Raw genomic sequence first — 20229 nt, 5'->3', positions numbered from 1 at the left:
GAAACAGACGACTAAATTGTCAATTCCACTTAGAAACAAAATATTAATTCTAAAAATAAATCTTAGTTTGTTTTACAGAATAACAGACAAAACTGACTAACTTTTGTCAATATCAAATAAACTGAGAACTAAAAGGAAATTCTCAATCTCTCCTTCTTGTATAGCTTAGCTTTTCAAACAGTTTTAACAGTTACTTTAGTCTGACAAAAGCCGAATGACGAATTAGCGCTTCCAGTCAGAGACTGAGGCTACGTCCACACGTACACGGGTATTTTTGAAAACGGAGATTTTCCGTTTTCGTTTTAAAAAATAATCCCGTCCACACGTAAAGGCAGAAATGAAGGAAAACGCTGCTATGAACATGCCAAAGCAGCAGGTGGCGCTACATTCCTAACCGTGCAGAAATGTTGGCCAATCAGAAGTCTAGAAGCCTCGGTGGGAAAAAGTTAACAAAGCTGCGGCATAGAAGCAGAACCGAGTCGTATGTGTGGAGGGACAGTAACTGTGTGTGTATGTAAGCATTTAAACACTGCAGAGAGTAGAATTAACAGTAACAGTATTGTAGAAATTCATTTCACCGAAACAATAACGTGGCGCAGTGTGACGCATGCACCAGTTTATTGTATTTCCAGACTTGCTTTCGGCACAATTTACAGTGCACGCTACTCTGTTTTTTGTCAGACTTGAAATAGCCGAAATACCTTCACACTACGGAACTTTTATGGCTCTTCCGTTCGACAATCTCTCCGGCATTGGAACCATCATCTGTTTTCTCTTCGGTCACGCTCGGTTGATTTTTCTAGTCGGCACACTCATTTCCTCCATTACCCGCTGGCTGCTTCCCAAACAAACACACGTGCGGCTTGGCACTTGTGCTGTACGTAACAAGTCACGCGACATGACGCTGCGGCTGTGATTGGTTCGGCTCTGCGCTACTTAATTTGGATCGGCTGACCTTTTTTATTTTTTTTATTTTAAGAGGACAAGAGCGGCGAGGTCTATCGCGATAGCTTAATTTCTCTATCGAGTAAAAGTTATATCGCGATACATATCGTTATCGTTCTATCGCCCAGCTCTAAGTTCTTGTATCATTTCTGTTTGCCTTTCTTTAAGTGCAGTTGTGCTTACAGGTTTATTACTGCTTATCAGCGGCATGAATGTCGCGGTAATTTTGGGCTTTGAATTTATTTTTAATTTTCTTTAATCCACACAGGGTCAAATATATAAATACGTCTCCACTAATATTTGTTTAAGTCCACAAATTTTCAACATGGTTGAGGGCGGGACTTTCAGAAGGCTATTCCAGAAGCCTAATGTTAGCCTTCTTTATCCATTTAAAACCAGTTTTTATGTGTGTTTGGGTTTATTGTCCTGTTGGAACACCAAACTGTGTCCAAGTGTGTTCAAGCGTCTAGCTGTTGATGGTGAAGACGAAGTCCTCCTCCTTCATTATTCCATCCACTTTGTGCAATGTACTACAGGCAGCAAAATCGCCCCAGAGCACAATGATACCGCCACCATGCATGCACCAGTTGGTACTGTGTTCTTATGTGGTTTGACAGCTCCACATTTAATCCTCCATACATGCCTCTTGTCTAGAGGCCAAACAGCTCAATCTTTGTCTTTGACCTTTAAACTGTCCTCCAAAAAGCATTTGGCTTGTTCACCTGGGCAACTGCAAATTTCAGTTGAGCTTGAAGGCGTTGATTTTGGAGCACGGTCTTCTTTCTTGATCGGCATCCTCTCACTCCGTGTCGGTGTAAAACTGGCTTCACTGTGAACAGCGACACTGGTGTTCCACCAGTTGCCAGTTCACAGCAGCCTTGAGCCTTTGATGGTTCCTAGGTTGTTCCTGAACGTCCTAACCAACTTCCTCTCATCTGAGGCTGACAGTTTGACAAGGTCTAGCAGAAGATCCAAAGTGGTGACTTAACCAAATAAGGTGTACTTATGTACAATTGTTTGAACTGATGATGGAATCTGCAGTTGTTTTGAAAGGACTCCAATAGATCTCCACAGCTTCTATAAATCTACAATTATCCTTCTTACAGCTTCACTGAGTTCCTAGGACTTTTCTGTCTGATGTCAAACATTTATTTTTATGCTGGCAAATAGAAACTACCATTTGAAGGCAATCATGACCACTAATGAGAAGTTTAAAAGCCTTGCCCTTATCAAGTGAAAGAACCTTTTAACTTGTAGAACCTTCAGCAGCACTTATTAAAAGAGTTCATGTATAAGTTGACCCTGTGTGAAAGGTATGAGTACTGAAATGGCAGAGGAGCACGTCGATACCCGTGCCTATGGCCACAACGCTGTCTACAACACATCTGCATATTTCTGGTCATGGTTCAGGCTTCTTAGCGCCAATGCAGGAAAATCTTAAAGTTAACCGTATAATATTTCAACCACAGTCTACACAGAGACTTGACCTGAACTTGTGTCCTCAGAAAGAAAAGCACACAAACATAGTCCTACCATTGTCTTTGACGATGCTTTCTGGTAGCGAAGGTTCTGCTTCAGGAGGAGGGGTTAACGTGTCGATGGAAAGAACAGGTGCATCTTGTGAAGGTGTGTTTTCAGTGCAGGGAATTTGTAGGTCAGAGGGCGTCGTTGCACAGATTTCCTCAGGGGGTGGTGTCTGTATTTCGGGAAGTAAGTTCAAGGATGGCTGGACTTGCATGCTCTTGTCACACTCCGAGGGTTCAGATATGGAGGTAATGGGTTGAGAGGCCTGAGAGAGCAGATTGCATGAGTTGTGTGAAGCAGTATAAAGTTACACTGGCTGGTTAATACTAAACTGTTATGCTCATATAATAATGTGTACTTACAAAAGAGCTTACTTTGTGTGATTTTTACCTTTCCAATCAACTGGAGAGGCTTTCTCGTTTTCTTCCTCACGGAGAAAATCTGGTCGTACTCTTCAGTCCATTCAATCATCCTCTTGCTTGGTTTTCTTATTCGTTTATGTGCTAAGGGGACAAATTTTATTTTATTTTTAAAAAGATTATAGATATACATTTATTTTTGACCTATTTAGCCCTTTGACAGCATCAGTATTTGTTAGTGCTGTCAGCGTTAATGTCGTTAACGGATCACCTCGTGTGTGTGGCTGGACTCCGCTAACACGTTAACGAGCTAACCGCGCTAATGCATTGACGCCGTGCAGCCCCACGCACGGGGCGATTCGCGCTAACTCACTAACGGAGATTTGCCGTGTTAATGCGGTTATGGCGTCAACGTCATTTTAACGACATTAACACTGAGAGCACTAGTATTTGTACAACTGGTAGACTAACTATGTTAGTAGTCTACCCATTACATGAGCAGAAACAGACTGCTATTTTTTTTTTTTAATTCCTCAATGGCAAGTCAGAATTCAGAACTGAACATAACAGTTTAAAGTACTGTTACTTTTATACCTGCAGTTTAATGTGCACACAGATTTACACCTGTGGCTAAAGGATTTACTATTCAGAAACACAGATTTTTCATTTCATACACATTATTGTATAAACTAGGGTTGGGGAAAAATAAAACAACAGATGCAGAAAAGCATCACGATATTTTGCGTGATGATACTGTACCATTACAGGGACACAAAAGAGGCGTAAGTATTTTCAAATACTTCACTCTTCAGTGAAGTATTTGAAAATCCCCTATGTGTAAATGGAGTTAACAAAAGCTAGGGGGGCAAGGCACTACAGCAGGGAGGGCAGTTGCCCTCCCTTGTCTCCCCCTCTGTAGACTCGCCCCTGCTGGGAATACTACGAACAAGAGGGCTCATCACATGCAGATAATGTTAGCCGACCAAACTTGTGAATTGGCTCAACCTAAAAAAAAAAATCAACCAAAACTCAGCTTGACAAAACAACCCCCTAATTCAGTGAAAGCTAATGGCTCAGTTGTGCAAGTAAAAATAGGACAGCATGTATCCATGTATCATAACAAATAACCAAATAAATAAGATTATCATCTCCAGCTGCCTGATAATTGTACTGATTTTTTTTTAATTGAAATTTTTTCATATTCTGTGACTAATTGCAACTAGTGGCGACTAAATGGTTGTCCCAGCGTTAAGGCTGTTGCACACCAATGGCCACTTCTAATCACAAGGCGATTGCACAGGTTGCCCGATGGGAGGCAACTTTTCTGCAAACAGTCACAATCCAATTTGGACTGACTCACCACCTACTTTATAAAAGCAGACACATTGCCAACATGTTGCCATCAGTCTGAAGGAGTCTTTCCCAATCAGCACAACTTGAGGGGACTCAAATGAACTGGATGTATTCTGATTATTGCTGAGAACAAATGTAATAAACAGAAATTCCTACCTATGTAGTCAGTGACAGATGTGTGATTTATCACAATTAATTGTTGTATTATCAGAAACCGTCTGCATGTAATTGCCTCACACACTGATATCAGTCTGACTCTGTCTCATGGCAACATTTATGGCAGGTTTTAGTTACAGTGTTGTTTTACTTGACGTAATCGTATTGTATAAAACTGATATTGGCCACGTTTAGCAATTTGCAGTTGAAAATGGCTGAAGTATTTATTTTTTAAGGAGGTATTTGCCAGAGTGCTTAATATTTAATCTAAACAGAATGAGGTACTTCTGTAATTGAGTAATCAAAGGGTAACGAGTACACACGGTTATGAAGCTAATCCGATCGACACAACCTTTACAACAACAACCCCCACAAACAAACAAAAAAAAAGCAAAGACATGACAAACATCATCTATATTTTGGTTATTTGCATTGAGGATTTTAGTGATTAGCCGGTTTATCTGTACTGGCATTTATAACAACGAATAAAACAAAATTCTAAAAAATAAACAAGAGATGGAGAAATGGCCTCTAAACATGGTGTGACTGTCATTAATTGTCATTAATCAAAATTAACGCTGATGATGTAGCCTTCAACTGGCTGAAATTATCCTTATGTTTCTGCTACTAAGCCAAGATGGCAACCACTGAGGGAGAGAAGAGTTCAGGGTTTTACTCTTAACCTTTTGACCATTCTGCTTGTTCTAGCAGTTTATGTAAACACACTAATATGAATGCATTTATACACTTGAAAAAGCCGGTGCTAGTGTGGGAGCACTTGAGACACACAAAAACCTCTTTAAAAACAATTGCTTTTAGCTCTCCCTTGCCTCCCTGGCTTCTATTCAGTTTTTCTCATTATCTTTCTTCTACATTACACCCATCAGCTTAGTCTCTCCGTGGGGGGCCTCTACACTAAATTCTCCTTACCTGTCGGATCCTTGTCACCTTCTCCAGTGTTGTGCGTCAAGCTCGCCTTCTTCTTAGTGCAGTCCACAAGCCCATTAGGCTTTTCCAAAGACAGTGCAATGTCACGACCCTTCTGCTCCAAAGGCACCATGATCTGTAGATTCTCCTTTACTCTGCTCCAACTGTCCTCCTCGGTCACCACAACTGCTCCTTCACCACCTCCAGGCTGCTCCCATATGCCCGGCATTTTTGATGAGCAATCCTCTGTTGATGAAGAGTCCTTTGCTGGCATGGACGACATTCCTGACTCAAGTCCTGGGAAACCAGGCCCAGACCTGGCGCGACGACAAGGCACTTTGCGATTGGCTTTCTTTTTCCACCTGGATGAGCTACCCCGTCTGTTGTAGGGCCTCTTGGACATCTGATACGGACCTTCCTCATTATGTGCGACTATGGTTTTATCTGGACTTGAGTTTGAGATGCTATGAACAAAATCTAATTGTTGATCTTGTCCTGCAGGCATAGCCTCCCCTGGCATCACTAAAGGCTCTTCCTTAACATGTGCACTTGGTGGCCCAATCTCCAGTTCTAAGGGCGCACCGTCTCGCTCTCTAGTGTCATGCAAGTCCTTCAGCATCATAAGGAAGGTGCTAAACTTGTAGTTGGTGTCCGGCTTGAAAGAAACTGGTTTACCATTGCTTTCATTTGTCAGGGACTGAAAAGAGACCTCTTCAACATTTTTAAAGGCATTTATAAAAGCAAATGGCGAAGACGGTGAATGCGATAACCATTCATCTGAGGAGCAATCCTCCTTCTTTGCCTTTGCTTTAGAAGTAAGAGGTATAAAGTCCATTGGTGGAGTTGAGGGAATTGAGAGGTCTTCATCTTCACTCTTAACATCTGTGTCATAGTCATTGGAATCAGAAAAAATCAAATGGGGGCTGCTACAACTGGAAAAACTGTCAGGCGCATACTCAACACTGTCATTAGAATGTGATTTTGGAGATTTTTTACTAGTGCAAAAGTCCGATTTGGCCTTGGGACTGCAGCTCAGGTCCTCAGATTTTCTAAAATTATTCAAGGGTTGTTTCTGTTCAGCCTCCTTTTTGACTTTTTCACGCTTTTTTTCCTCAGCCTCTTGCATGGCCTTCAGCGCTCTAGTCATCAGCCGACTGCTGGCCGGGAGGTGGGCAGGCTGCTCTTGCATGACTTTATTCACTTCATCTAGGCCACGCTTTAATTTATAGGCCACTTTCTTGGTTTTCTCAGAGGAAGGACGTCCTGGAAAATAAGCTCTTCTACATGCTAACCTTGCACGCTGGTGAGAAGGTGGAACGGTCGTTCTATGTGATGTGACAGATGTGGTTGCTTGGTCTGGTCTGACCAGTTGTTCAGAAGACTTGCTTGTTACATTAGAGTCGGGTGTCTTTTTACCTTCAAACTGATCTGACTGGTTCGAGGATGAATAACTCACAGTACTCAGACTTCCATTTGAAACTGGTATTCCCTCTGTTTCTGGGCTACCAAACTCCTCAGTGGAAACATTTGAGGTCATGATATTCTCATGTGATGATTCTGATGAGAAATTAACCATACTTGACTTGCCGCGTGCTTTTAATTTCTTAACTGAGACTTTTATTTTGGAGGCGACTACCTCGTCTTTTGAGGCTCTTCCCTGACCATCCATCCAGTTTGATTGTTTGGATGACAATGTAGTCATGTTAGTATCCGATCTTCTCTCTTTCTTTGTGCTTCCAGGTTGGTCTTTGGAATGAATAGTTGTATTGGAGTTTGAGATCTTCTTATCTTTTATGTCCTTGCGTATTAATTTGACAAAGGGTAGCCTACATTTAGAGACCAGACTCGTTTGAGTTTCTAGCCACCCTAATGGGTCCGTAGTTTTATCTTGTAAACAGGATGCTGAAGCATTTTTGCTCTCTTTTTCCTCCTCAGCAATGTTTTCAGTTGTATAATGTTTTTTAGTAGATGTCGCATCAGAATGTTCAGTTTGACTGACAATCTTTGCACTCTCTGAAAACCTGGATAGATCACTCAAATTATCTTTCACGGTGGCCTCTAAGGACTTCTTAATGTCTGAAAGACTTAACTGGCCACATGTGCCACTGATGGTATCCACTGAACTGGCAAATGACTTTCTACCCTTTGAACAACCACTATCCTCAGAGTCTAGAGACTTCTGCTCACCCACACCACCAGCTGTACCAAAGTGCCCATTAGCAGCAACAGTGTTTTTACACTTTAGATTTCCTGACTGTTCAGGAGGCAGATTCGTTTCAGTGGTCTTCTGCTTGTCCGACAATCCTGACTGCTCGTTGGCGGCGGCACTGACAGAGGAGGAGGCACAAGAAGCTGGTGTCTTTTTACTAATAACAGATGAGCTCTTTTTCTTACAGGGGACCTTACTGAAGAGACTGCGGTCTGGCATTGGACTGGTTGTTTTAGGTCGCCTGTCTTTGCTCGATTTGCTAAACCAAAGACCACTTTGAATCTCAGGCTGCTTCTTTACCTCTTTGACAACCACAACAGACGGCTGAGTTGGAACTAGCTTAGGCTGACGTTCAAGTGCTTTAGGACACAAAATTTTAGGGACTGACTCAAGGTCAGAGTACGGGCACTCCTCACTGTCTCTATCCGATTTGTCAGGACTATTATTCAATGTCTTTTTAGAGTGTTTACTTTTTGTATCCTTTGATGCTTCATTCTGTTTCTTCTTTCCAGAAGATTTCTTTAAAGTGCTTGGCTTTGTTGGAGTTGTAACAGGGGGTGTAATTACTGGGGATGGAATGGATCCATTGGTTATGTGTGACGTCTCAGTATGGGTGGAGACAGATGAAGTGACAGGAAGAAAGTTTTGATGGGTCTTATTCTCTCTTTCCAGTGGGGAAGCATCATGGAAGGCATCAGCTATGGACAAAGACACGGAAGACGCCATTTTGGGTCTCTCAGGAAGAATGGATTCAGCTTCTGCCACACTGGACTTCCAGGATTCCTTAAACCGCTTAGCAATCTAGAGAAAGATAAGCAAAGACTCCTCAATCTTTGCGCATATTTCAGCTTACAGAAATAACCTGTTTGGCCTTAGCAAGTCTTTTATTTCTGGACGTGCAAGCTTTCCTTTGTTATTTACCAGGAAGGTTCTTTTTTTAACTCAAGGCATGCAAGTGTTGTCCTGCTATTAATAAAATGGTATTTACGGTGTATTTGCTGTTCTGCTCCCTTTGTTTCCCCCTCCGCCGTAGTAGGAGGAGCTGTTCAAATTCAAAGCCTCCATGGAAAGTATGAGTTGATTTTTCCTCCACCCAAACCAGCTCCTGGGGCTCCCCAAACGTCCTGACATGGTAGAGCCGACAGGGCCGGTCGCTAGGCTCTGAGACAACAACAAAAATTACTCTCAGTCCAGTCAGATCAGTGCATCACCTGAAGAAAAGGGAACTTGAAAATATAAGAAGACAGCAGTCTTAACAACCCATAACTGATGGAAATACATGATGTCTTTATGTCAGAACTATGAGCATGACATATTGCTAAATGACCACAATGCTATCAACTGAAAAAAAATGGCTCTATATGGAACTTCTTCTTTGTGGGAAAGGAAAGTACCATATATGCTGCAGATTATGGAGGTACTGTAAAATTAAAAGAAAATGTGCAACAGGCGCAGCAGGAGGCCCGCTGTGACTTTAGAATCATAAAAACACTCCAAGAACCATTAAAAAAAATTCAATAATCATGCTTTTTTTCTTTGTTTTTTTTGTTTTTATTCCCTTAAGACATAGGACACCTACATAGGTTTTTAATTTATATCTTTAATGTTAGGCACATTATGTTTACGTGAAATGAAACGCGCCAAATAAATAAAAAAACTCATTGTAATTTGCTATAAATGAGCAATTTGAAATGTTATTGTTACTGTTTGTGAATAACAATTCTTTGTATACAAAGACTAATGTGCGGCTAACACATAGCCAACATAATCATTTAGGTTCTCAATATATGACAGCTTTTAAGAAAGCTGCATACAATCATAGTTCATCATTGATAAAATGGTGAAAGGTGAAGAAAAACTAGCCAATGATAACATAGTGTAGAAAAGGACTGTCATCCGTCACTTAAGATAACATTTGGCAGCAGGATCCATATGAGCGTCCCAAAAGTGAGAGCATGCACTTGGCACAATGATAGCTTCTTTAATTATTTGTAAACCAATTATTCCAGACACAGAATTACAGTAAGGGACAGTAAGGACATAACAGAATAAGACAATATCCCTAAACCCTCAGGCAGTCATCACTCGATACATAGTCGCATAGCCCTCGAATTCATTCCTGAACTTTATAATGTCAGATATCTTTATTTTACTGTAAGTAAACACAGCAGTTGCTTTTATTCACCAATTATTATTGCCGCTTGAATGCCTCTGATATGGAAACGGGTAGCCTAGTAACTCTGAAAACACATTTTATGAAACTGTACAGAACTACACACATACATACAATTGTCTTTTCATGTCAGAGAGCATGAATTTGAGAGTAATCTTTTAAGTGTACTTCATGTGAAAAACACATATTTTGTCCAGAGAAAGCAGGAAGGCATCATCCTGGCATCACATAAGGAGATAATGTTCTGTGTACATCCATCAATTTTCTTCCACTTCACCAATTCAGGGTCGTGGCTGTAGCTGCAGCCTAACCCGCTTGTCACTAGGAAAGAGTCGGGATATACCCTGGACAGGCTGCCAGTTTGTTATAGGACTAATGGCCAATTTATGCTCACCACATTGGTCACTTTGAACAGTAACGTCAGCATATCTCCAACCCATTTACATCACCACTTGTTACAGTTTACTCCCGAACGATAAGTGTCGCCACTCAGCCAAAATCCCCACATCAGTGCTGGTTTATGAGGAGAAGTCACGACATTTTCCCCCCTTTTCATCTCTATTTAATCTGGGAACGTCTGAGCTCCTGCACTGATATCTGATTCAAGTGGCAGTAATAACAGACATGACAGCAGCGGCGCCAGTTGATGTGACGTCACTTTTGTCGTCATTGTGAGAACGGCGGGCATAAACAGGCCATATAACAGAGAGACAATCATTCACAGTCACATTCACCAGTTAACCTACCGTGTATGACTGGGGAACCTAGCTAAACTGTGTTTAGAAACCATTAAAACATAAACCAGTATAATTGTTCTGTAAAGAACACCACCTGCAGATTTGGGCTTTCACTATTTATTAAGGGTATTATTGTTCAGGCTTTACAGAAGTGGCAAAGTTTTCTCCTGAAGCACATAGTTGCAGTGTAGCCAAATTACCACACCTCATAATTTTCTCCCAAAATCCCCACACTCACTGCAACCTGTACTTTAAGTTGGCAACCCCAGTATAAGAAGTTAAAATAATCAAATATATCTCAAACAGCCTCAACGTCAGGCTGTGTATGTGCTGTTAATCACCGTTAATTGACTCACGGATTCATTCTGTAACCACCAGCTGAAGTTAAGAGACCAAACCATTGCACAGAACAATTAAAAGCTACTCATTTACCAAGCACCGGCTTGGGTTATCACAGTAAGTCAACAATGTTCCAGGCCCACCTTTCGCTCTGTGATAGACTCCTTGTACGGGGTCAACAATCACCTCGCAGGGCCACCATGGTCTCCGGCTGAACTTTGCCCAAACGACTTCACCCTCAACAAACTTCACAGGTGGCAAAGACTTTTTCTTGAGGCTGCTCTGAGGCTGACAACAGAAAAATGAAGAGGGAAATATAAGTAAAAGAATTATTTTCACTTAACAGAACAGTACAGAAGATATAACAGACAAGAGCAAAGATAAAATATGACCTTGTGTAAGTGTACAAATATTTCACACAAACAGATATGAAAAGGATTTACTATCATTTTATATTTTAACCAAAAGTTTCAGTTTCACGGCCTCCAAAACCCTTTTCTGTGGTCTAATTTTAACTTGTCATCATGCCCAGTTCAAACCGTGACACAAACCTCAGCATGGAAACACCAAAACCCAGTACCAATTGTAGCTGCTGGATTGTTTGTGTAAATGTAACCAGGCTGAACTTGGAGATACATGAGCAGGCCTGAATTATGACTGGCATGTAGCAGGCCTGACCAGAGGGCTGACATTGGGAGCTGCTATGATTTAACCCTGTGTAAAAATAAAGGGTCATTGCATCTCAAGTCATCAATTTTTTTGAATTTTTTCTGCTTAATCAGCTCTGATTTTTCTTGAAAATGTCACAGTTTGAAATTTAGACATAATTTAGCTTATATAAAACATGTATTTTTTATAAATAGATATAATTTTTTTACAATCTGAGTCCACGTTTGAACATGAATATATAAGAAATTATTAAAGATTAAAGCCTGAAATGTTCACTGCCCTTCTCTTATCACAAAATTAAATCAGTATCTGCAGTTTGGGACAGGTGCACTAAAAAAGCTCTCAGTATAAGCTAGTTGAAATAAAAAGAAAGTAAAAAAAAAAAAAAAAATGAAGGACTTCTGCAAAGTCCCATATTTGAAAACACACTAACTTCACTTTGCAAAAGACAATTTCTGCATTGTATATAGTTACATTTCACAATAATGCAAAACATAATGTAGAATACTATTTAACATGATTTTCTTTATCACAAAAATTAAACAAAATGCTATTATCATTCAACCTTTTATGCTGGATTGAGCAAATATCACAAGTTGTACCACAAAATTAAAAACATGAGCATATTTCTCATTTTTTAGACCTACTGCCCCGGATGAGTCTAATGATTCAGGTTAAGCCTAAAATATACCGAGAGGCATTCAAAATGCAACAAGCACCAATGCAAATCTTTTTATAAATAAAAATAACCACAACAAAATAATTCGGGGTAATAAAAATGAGATTAGTGCCTCATTTCACGTGAGTGTCTTGTAAGGCCAAGACGCCGTGTCCACATTGCATGATCAGTAGTCCGATACAAGCCTAACACTTTAATGCTACGACTGCTACGGGAGACTGCAAGACCTGTAATATAACTATATTAAATTTTACGTTTCTGCTTCCATCTACTGATTTTTGTTTTTCTGATACAACTTTTCATATCTTACTCAATTCAAAATGAGTGTTGAATGAAAAAGTTATTTTCTTCATTTCTGTGACCAAGAATTTCACTTTAAAAAGTATTCTACGCATTTTATTTTGGATTATTGTGAAATAAAATGATATAGCATTCAGAAATTGTCACTAGTTGTATTTTGCAATGTTTGCAAAGTTGTTTTTTTATTAGTCTGTGCTCACATATGAGACTTTATAGGATGTATGGCTATAAAGTCTCATAAAGCTTTATGGGCTCCAGAGAGAGCTGTGTGACCAGAAAAGCTGTTAGCACTGGAGACAAGCTCACTTAAGGTGTCAATCTAAAAGCCTGGGTGTTAGTTCTCAACCTTTTTCTGGCATGACATACTTTAGACTAAGAGAGAAAAACAAAAAACAAAAAAATCACTGAAAATGAAAAAGAATCGAATTTCTTGTCATATTTCCCTCCCCTGGTCATCCCCATCCATCCGGCCGTGGCGCTACACCTCACAGTGTGAGAATCACTGCAGCGGGTGATAGTAGGAACAGCAAATGCAGATTTTACGCTATAGATCACAGATTTCTTGGCCAGCAAAAACAAACTACTGGCATTTGAATAAAGCTGACAGGCAGCCTGTCTTTTGCCATCATTCTGCAGTCCAACTGTGACCTGATTTTAAGCTGCATGCAGCATGAGTTTGAACAACAGGGAATAGTGAAAGTAATACTTGGTTACCTGGTGGAGATAACCAACCACACTGTGGTCATTGTGGCTGTTCTTGTTTTATTACTCCCTGCAATATTTCAAAACACATCCATCCATTTTCTGCAAGTTATCTGGGACATCAGTATGAGCTGAGATGCTCAGCCCTCTCTGTGCCCAGCCACAGTCTCCAACCAGGGTGACACAGAGATGTTCCCAGACCAGCCAAGAGATGTAATCTCTGTGTCCTGGGCCTGCCTTGAGGCTTCCTCCCATTAGGACATGACTGGAACGCCTCACCTAGAAGGTGTCCAGAAGGGATCCTCGTCAGCTACCCAAGCCACTGCTGCAGATTGTTGGCTCTTCTCCTAAATGACTGAACTCCCTACCCTATCTTTAAGGTTAAGCCCAGACATTGTTTGGAGGAAACTCATTCCCATCACTTGAATCCGGGATCTCAGCCTTCCGGTCATTACCCTGACCTGATGGGTGTAAATAAGGGTAGGAACGACAACTGACCAGTAAATGAACAGCATTGCTTTCACACTCAGCTCTCTCTTCACCACCGCAGATGGATATGGCATCTCAATTTCAAAATACTCCAATGTTTCTTCTGAAATGCAGAAAGTGACCACTTTAAAAGCTCAACTCATTGACATCATGTGTTTTTTAACCGTTAAATGCTTTTAATTTGAAGCTGAAGGATTTGGCTTGGCTTAAATTAGCATGAACTCAATATGGCATTTTTTGTTTATTTGTTTTTGTTGACACCTAGTTCACATCGCTGCAAATATATAAAATATGGGAATAGCTTCAGAGGCTCAATAACCACTGCTACTTAAATGAAAACCCCTAAGATTGTCACTTTACTAAAAGGTTAAGATACCATAACTACAACTAGCCAAATATTTTATTAGTTAAATAACCATCCAACATGTCTGACACAGTTTCACAGGGGTAAAGCCAGGACATGAGAGCTAAGCCTACTGATAACAGCTAGCCCAGCTCTGTCCAAAGTAGCCTTTTAATCCTTTTACCAGCACTTCTAAAGGTAACAACACATGATGTACTATATAATTTATTTAATTCAAATACCTCCTTTGAGTTGAGGAAAACTCTTTAAACTACAGGAAACTAAACTGAATTTTTCACGAACACGGCTTTCCTGTGAGGCTGCCATCAATGTCCCATCATGTCTACAAACAAAAAGCTTTTATGGGTTTTTAAGACATTCTGATAGGTCACTGTAGGAATTAAATAACATTTTATTTATAAAGCACCAAATGACAACAATAGCTGTTTTCGTGGTGCTTTATACTCTAAAGGTAAAGATGCTAGAATAACAGAGAGAAAACACCAAAAGTCAGACAACCCCCTATCAGCAGGCACTTGGCGACAGTGGGAAGAAAAAACTCCCTTATAGCAGGAAGGAACCTCCTTGAATGACGCCTGCATTTCATTTAGATGCTTCAGTTTCAGGGTCCAGATGCTGGTTGATGGTCAGACGGTGCCTTCAAATGGATTTTGTGGTCATGCTTTTGAACTTGTGCATGTGAAAGGATGGTATGGACTTTGTTTGTATCCTACTTTAAATATACTGTACTGAGTGAAAACATCCGCTGTGTTGTATTTATATCGATTGTTATGTGAGCCTATCGGTGTCCTAAAGAAGGCAGCCCACAGAGGCTTTCCATCATAAAAACATGTAAAACAGTGCAAACAGTAAAGTTAATATTAATATGAATATGAAATTTGACATTTTGTCATAGATTTTAGGATAACTGGTACCTACAGTCAATCGTGTGCTTTATAGGATGGTTATAATGGTACCGGGGATTTAGTGGGTTAACTGTGGACTATTTATTCAGTGTTTGTTTAGCACTTTGGAAATATGCATCGTAGAAGTATGTAAAATTCACACTGATACTGATGAGTACAACTGGACTGCTGAGATGGTAAAGGCAACTTCTTAGAAAGGTTCTGCAGTTTTAAGGAGTATTTTAAAATCGGATTTGTAAAAGAACTGTCACTTTTTACTATAAATCGCAACAAAAACTAAATAAGAGCTTTTGAGTAATTTGCCTCCATAGCCTTTGTTGTGTGTCCTCTGCTACAGCTCAAACTGCAGGCCCTGTAGCTAAGCATGCCGTCAGTAAGCCATCGGCACCGCTGGCATCATATTTCACCCTCCACGCCCTCCCTTCAGTTCTGCCCTCAGCTTGAACACCTATGGCGGAGGTGAAAATTATCCTTTGCTGCTTTTTAAAAACAGACAGCTGCGGTTTGTTAAAGGCAGGGCAACAGCCGTGGAGCTGTGCGTTTGTCTGCATCAGGCCAGCATTTAAAATAACCAGTGATTTGTTATGACAGGTTACAAGCAGTGAGCCACTGCATGTCATGGTCAAGGTTTGTGTGTGGAAAAAGTTTTGTAATCCAGCTCCGGAGAAAGTATTTCCCAGCCAGGTGAATGCCAGCAATCCTTTGGCTAGACCCAAAAGCCGTTGCTACTTCTAAAAACCTCTGAACTGCTGCTGTTTCATGACGAGATAACTTAGAAGGGGAAAAACTTGCCATTGAATGCCTTGAGGGGCTATCCTCAAATAGCAGTAACTCGGTGTCGCTGTCCCACTCGTCCTCTGAGCCATCCCAGTATCTCCTGCGCTGACCGGAGGACTGGGAGCGGGTGACGACTTTGGCTGTCGTCAGAGAAGAGTCTTTGGAGTGCAAGTTTACGTCTCCGGAGGCGGACTGAAGTACATTCCCCACCTTCTCCCGTTTCTCCTGAATGCCACTGAGAGGTGGCACGGTCCTCCGCTCCATGTCATTGTCGTCATCCTCAAACAAAGAGGATTCAAAGTGGAGTAAGTTGTTCGCAAAGGGACTGTTACTGTCGAGGGAGAAGGCCGGACTGGGTGGGCCGGAGAAACAGTTTTCTGTCTTTTTCTCCGAAGTGACAGAATCAGTATAATTAGGCGCCGGTGTGTCTCTACTTCCCGTCTGGACCTCAGGTTGTTTCTTTTTGGAAGCAATGTTAACAACGGTTGCCTCTCGGCTTGTAACCTGGGTTCCAGAGTGATCCCTGCCAGTGCAATCAGCCCAGGAGTCCCTCTCCATATTCTCCCTATTCTTCTTATGTGTCCCCCACTCCCATCCCCTCTCTGGCTCCCGCAGCGGCAAGACCAGGTCAGGCTGGCTCACCATGGTGGTGAGATGCTGGAGCCTCCTGAGAGGACTGTACGAAGATGAGGAGGAGGATGAGGAGGAGTGGTCCCTTTGCGTCGTGAACCCATAGATAGAGGAAGCATGTTTGAGTGAGGAGGTGCCTCCTGACATGGTTAGCCCAAGCCTGTGATCCTGGCGTCTGGAGGGGCAGGAGAGGACGGTGAGGTCACACCCAGGGGTCAAAGGGCAGCTGGTCTGATGACTCTCCCTTCCTGGGCCTGTGTAAGGCCCACTCATGCTGGCATGACTCCTCCCTGAAACATGAAGACAAAATAATCAATGAAGGGCCTTCTTTCATTAAATGGAAAACCAAAACATAAAGACTTTGGGAGATGCCTTGTACATTAAAATCCATTCTGATTCTTCAAGGCTGTTATTTTCTTTGATTTATTTGTGACATTTTTTAAAATTTTGTTTCGGCACATCTTTCAGTCACTTAAACGTCTTAAGAGCTTATCTGAAGTTATCCCAAGCAGTAATGAGTAATGAGATATTTGAAAAAAAAAAAAGTGGCAGAGAAAGGGCACAGCTCACAGAGGCGAGATCCGCAAAAGACAACACAGCCTGCCTTCCCGTGGTGTCAAAATTTGGGAAAAAAAAACAAAAAAAAACGTAAACAGACTCACTGACGACGGGAAGGTCGAAATAATAACGTGTCATTGTAAGAGGGGATTCTGCGCAAACACCGCCGTCGAGCTGCAAAATCCTTTTAGGAATGTTATCGCGATATGATGAAAATGACATCAAGCGCGATAAGGTCAGCCTGTAAACTCGCACGCATGGCTACAGTATCAATAAACCCGGTGACATTATCACATCCCGTCGTGTTGGGGGGAAAAATAATTAATAAAAAAGAAAATCAAGCCCGCGTTCACGCGCCGGCGCTGAAAACGCGAATTAAAATGGACCCGTTCGTGCGCGTGCCCAAAAGGCGTGTGCGCGTTTGCATCTACATATATCTGTGTGTTTTTGTATGTCTGTGTGCAGCTGCATGAGTGTGTGTGTGTCGTGTCGTTCGCTGCTCTCCAGTGGCTCAGTGAATGCACGAGAGACAAGACACATACATACATAACATGCGAAGACCACGACACACACAACAAGTTCACGAACACACACACTCACACACACTTCCACGGGCTTCCCTCCGACAGATGCAGGCTATGTGCATCAAACAGCAAAATCACGCAGAAAACGCCACATGACACGGGATGTGTCGCGAGAATCTTACCATTCCACTGTCGGCCAGCGCAAAAATGACCCCCGCCCCGCTCATTTTGGCGTTTAAATGTGTCAATTTCCAATTTTTTGAAAGCGGATGAGGAGAGTCCCAGCGGCAATACTACTAGGCCTGGATCCTGTGAAACGTACTCACTCTCTACCCCCCCTCCACAGCCTCCCTCCACCTCCTCCTCCTCCCTCCTCCTCTCAACATGCGCTAAAAAGCCTGGTCCAGCGGCCCCCGGAATAGAAATTCAGGCGTGTTGTGCTCCTCCAGCGACACTCCCCCTTTGCTTTGTTATAACTACAACTTTATAATCCCCCCTCACCTCCTCAGTCTATGGATGTTTGCTCTGTTGCATGGTTATTTCCTGCCCGCAGACTCTGCCTTGCCCCTTGAAAGTCAGTATCTCTACTGTGCGCACTGCCAGTCGTCACCACTGCCTCCCTCCCCAGCCGGTCCAAAGCATGGAGCACAGAAGGGGGCCGTAAATTTCTCCTTAATAAAAAAGATATATAAAAAGACACAAAGAGAGGAGAAAAATCTGAGCTGTCAGCCATCAAAAAACCCCATAACAAAACAAAACAAAAAAATGCACCGGACGACCACGCGACACCTTCAGAAAAAATCGCCCCGCCCCTCTTCTTAATTACAAGCATCAATTATTAACCCAAAGCGGGCTGCCTTCATCAATGACATGCTATATGCCAAACTTGTGCCAACAACTGACATCTTCTTCATCACCACCACCACCACCACAACCCCCGCATGTGAGGGCAAGCTCACATGCTCCTGGAGATAAGACGAGTAGTAATAAAAATAAATAAATCAACAAAAATGTCCACCACCACGTCTGAGAGGCTGTGAAATGGTGCAGCAGTCTACCCGGAAAAACAGAAGGGTTTCCTTTCCTGAGACGAGTTGCTGTGTAGTCTCTCTGGCTGCACACCCGGTCCCTTCAAAATGGAGTCCTCCAGCCTGAGAGGAGGGAAAAAAAACAGGCCACAAAGTGTTAATATATGTTCGATATAAAGTTCACCCAGTCACGGAGAAACTGAACCACAAAGCGCACCTCTGCCGTGCTCTGATGGGGTTTCTGCAGGCTGCTTTGGGTCTTGTCACGGCAGTAACATTTTCTGTAACATGTTGTGCCTCCCAAAGTCACTGTCTTATGAGCGTTTCTGCCACGACAGGAGGGGGACTTAGGCTCTCTTATCCTCTGGTGTGTGTGTGTGTGTGTGTGTGCCAAACGTACGTCTTGACAGCAAAAACCACAACATTTAATGGCACTTTAACCGTCGACCGTGCTGCTTTGCTTCCAGTTTTTCTTTTTGTGTGCACGTCTGAAGGGAAGCATTTTCTTCTCTGTCACACGGAGGGGTTGAGAGCTGAAAACAACTGCAGCTCACTCGGCCGGGGAGACATACGAGATTTCTGCCGTGGTGTGTTTGTTTTTTATGGCTGAGGAAATCTCCAGATTTGAAGATTTGTGGGGAGGATGTGTGACTGGGGACACGGAGGATGGTCGGGGGATTGTTTCAGGTGTAAACGAAAAAATACCCCCCCAACCACAAAGACACACACACACACACATACACACACCTCTCCACAGTCACCGGGTGGCGATGTGAGAAACGGCATTTACAACCGACATGCCGCAAAAAAGCACTCGCAACCCCTCCTCTGTCAAAAAAACATTGGGTGGGTCAACTATTGATGTTAAATAAATACACCCTTTAGTCCGATAAGATCATTTCTGAGCCAGCAGAACAAAGAAGAGTCAGATTAATGTACGCTTTCTGCCGTCACACACACTTGGTGTGAGCTCCTCTTTCCGTTTGAGAGGGAGGGGGAAACCCGGACGATTTAGGATGCGTTTTGCTTTTCTGCCTCGATCTTGGCAGGAGTGGTCTGCTGAGAAAGAAAAACAGACTTGTAGAGACAGACAGGAGAAAGGCGAGGGGAGAGACGGGCAAAAAGGACAGGGCCTGCTAAGGGGTTTGCGCAGCGCAGAATAGCGCCGCGGATCGGCACGGTCGCGCAACTCCCGGCGAGCCGCTGTTGGCGTCACTCAACTCGGTTTCACGGTCAGTCTCCGCTTCCCGGACTTTCCACCGCTGCATCATTGCAGGTTCAGGTGCTTTATGAGTCAGAGCTTCCGTTTGCAAATGATTTAAAGTGTGAAAAAGTTGTCAATACTCATTTAACACACCCATGAACTCAGTAGATGCAAGACGTGGAAAAACGATTCAGTGATTCAAAAAGACTGGAATTAATATACGCACAGTTACAGTTCATTGAAATTGAATCATCAGAAGGATTTTGTGCTTCTGTTATTTTGTCCATCTTAAATGAGAAAAACTATTTCATTAGTCTCAGTCCTGCATTTAAAATGTTCTGTGATTATTTTTGACAAGTTATATTAGTGCTAAATGTTGCTAACCTGTAGCCAATTTCACAACTGTAAAGCACTACATAATATTTTACGATTACGATGTCACAATACAGTATGGTTTGGTCTGTTTGTGCTGTATATATTATGATGAATTAGAGGAATTAGCACATTTTTGTGGATTCCACGCACTGCTGAGATCCTCCTCCACTGTCGTTTTAGTCTGTTGTTAAGTGGTTGCTGGGCAACTCGATGGCATTACGAAGTAACAATGCGTACGTCAGCTTTTGTGGATATAGATTAGATGCCTCTCTCGTGAAATTAAAATGCTACTCTGCTTTTATA

General features: G+C 42.1%; 1 protein-coding gene across 5 annotated transcripts in view; it reads right to left on the bottom strand.

The window, feature by feature from the left end:
• nsd1b (nuclear receptor binding SET domain protein 1b) overlaps window positions 1-18700 on the bottom strand; it is a 35090-nt gene extending 16390 nt beyond the window's left edge. For 2 of the 5 annotated variants that reach the window (XR_013969870.1, XM_080866728.1), the window contains exons 1-9: window positions 18565-18700; window positions 18378-18470; window positions 17821-17990; window positions 15623-16527; window positions 10866-11010; window positions 8462-8634; window positions 5268-8274; window positions 2860-2972; window positions 2479-2734 (exon numbers count right to left, since the gene is read on the bottom strand). Coding sequence is in view for 4 of the 5 variants with exons in the window: in XM_080866728.1 (XP_080722854.1) it covers window positions 2479-2734; window positions 2860-2972; window positions 5268-8274; window positions 8462-8634; window positions 10866-11010; window positions 15623-16510 (4582 nt within the window). In the remaining variant the exon portion in view is untranslated. The other 3 variants (XM_080866731.1, XM_080866729.1, XM_080866730.1) reach the window with 3 other exon arrangements.
• Window positions 18701-20229: the final 1529 nt, after the last annotated feature.

Source organism: Rhamphochromis sp. 'chilingali' (genome assembly GCF_963969265.1).
Source record: "Rhamphochromis sp. 'chilingali' genome assembly, chromosome: 19".
NCBI lineage: Eukaryota > Metazoa > Chordata > Actinopteri > Cichliformes > Cichlidae > Rhamphochromis > Rhamphochromis sp. 'chilingali'.
Note: the sequence above shows the minus strand (reverse complement) of the source record. Positions and strands in the feature narration are given on the sequence as shown.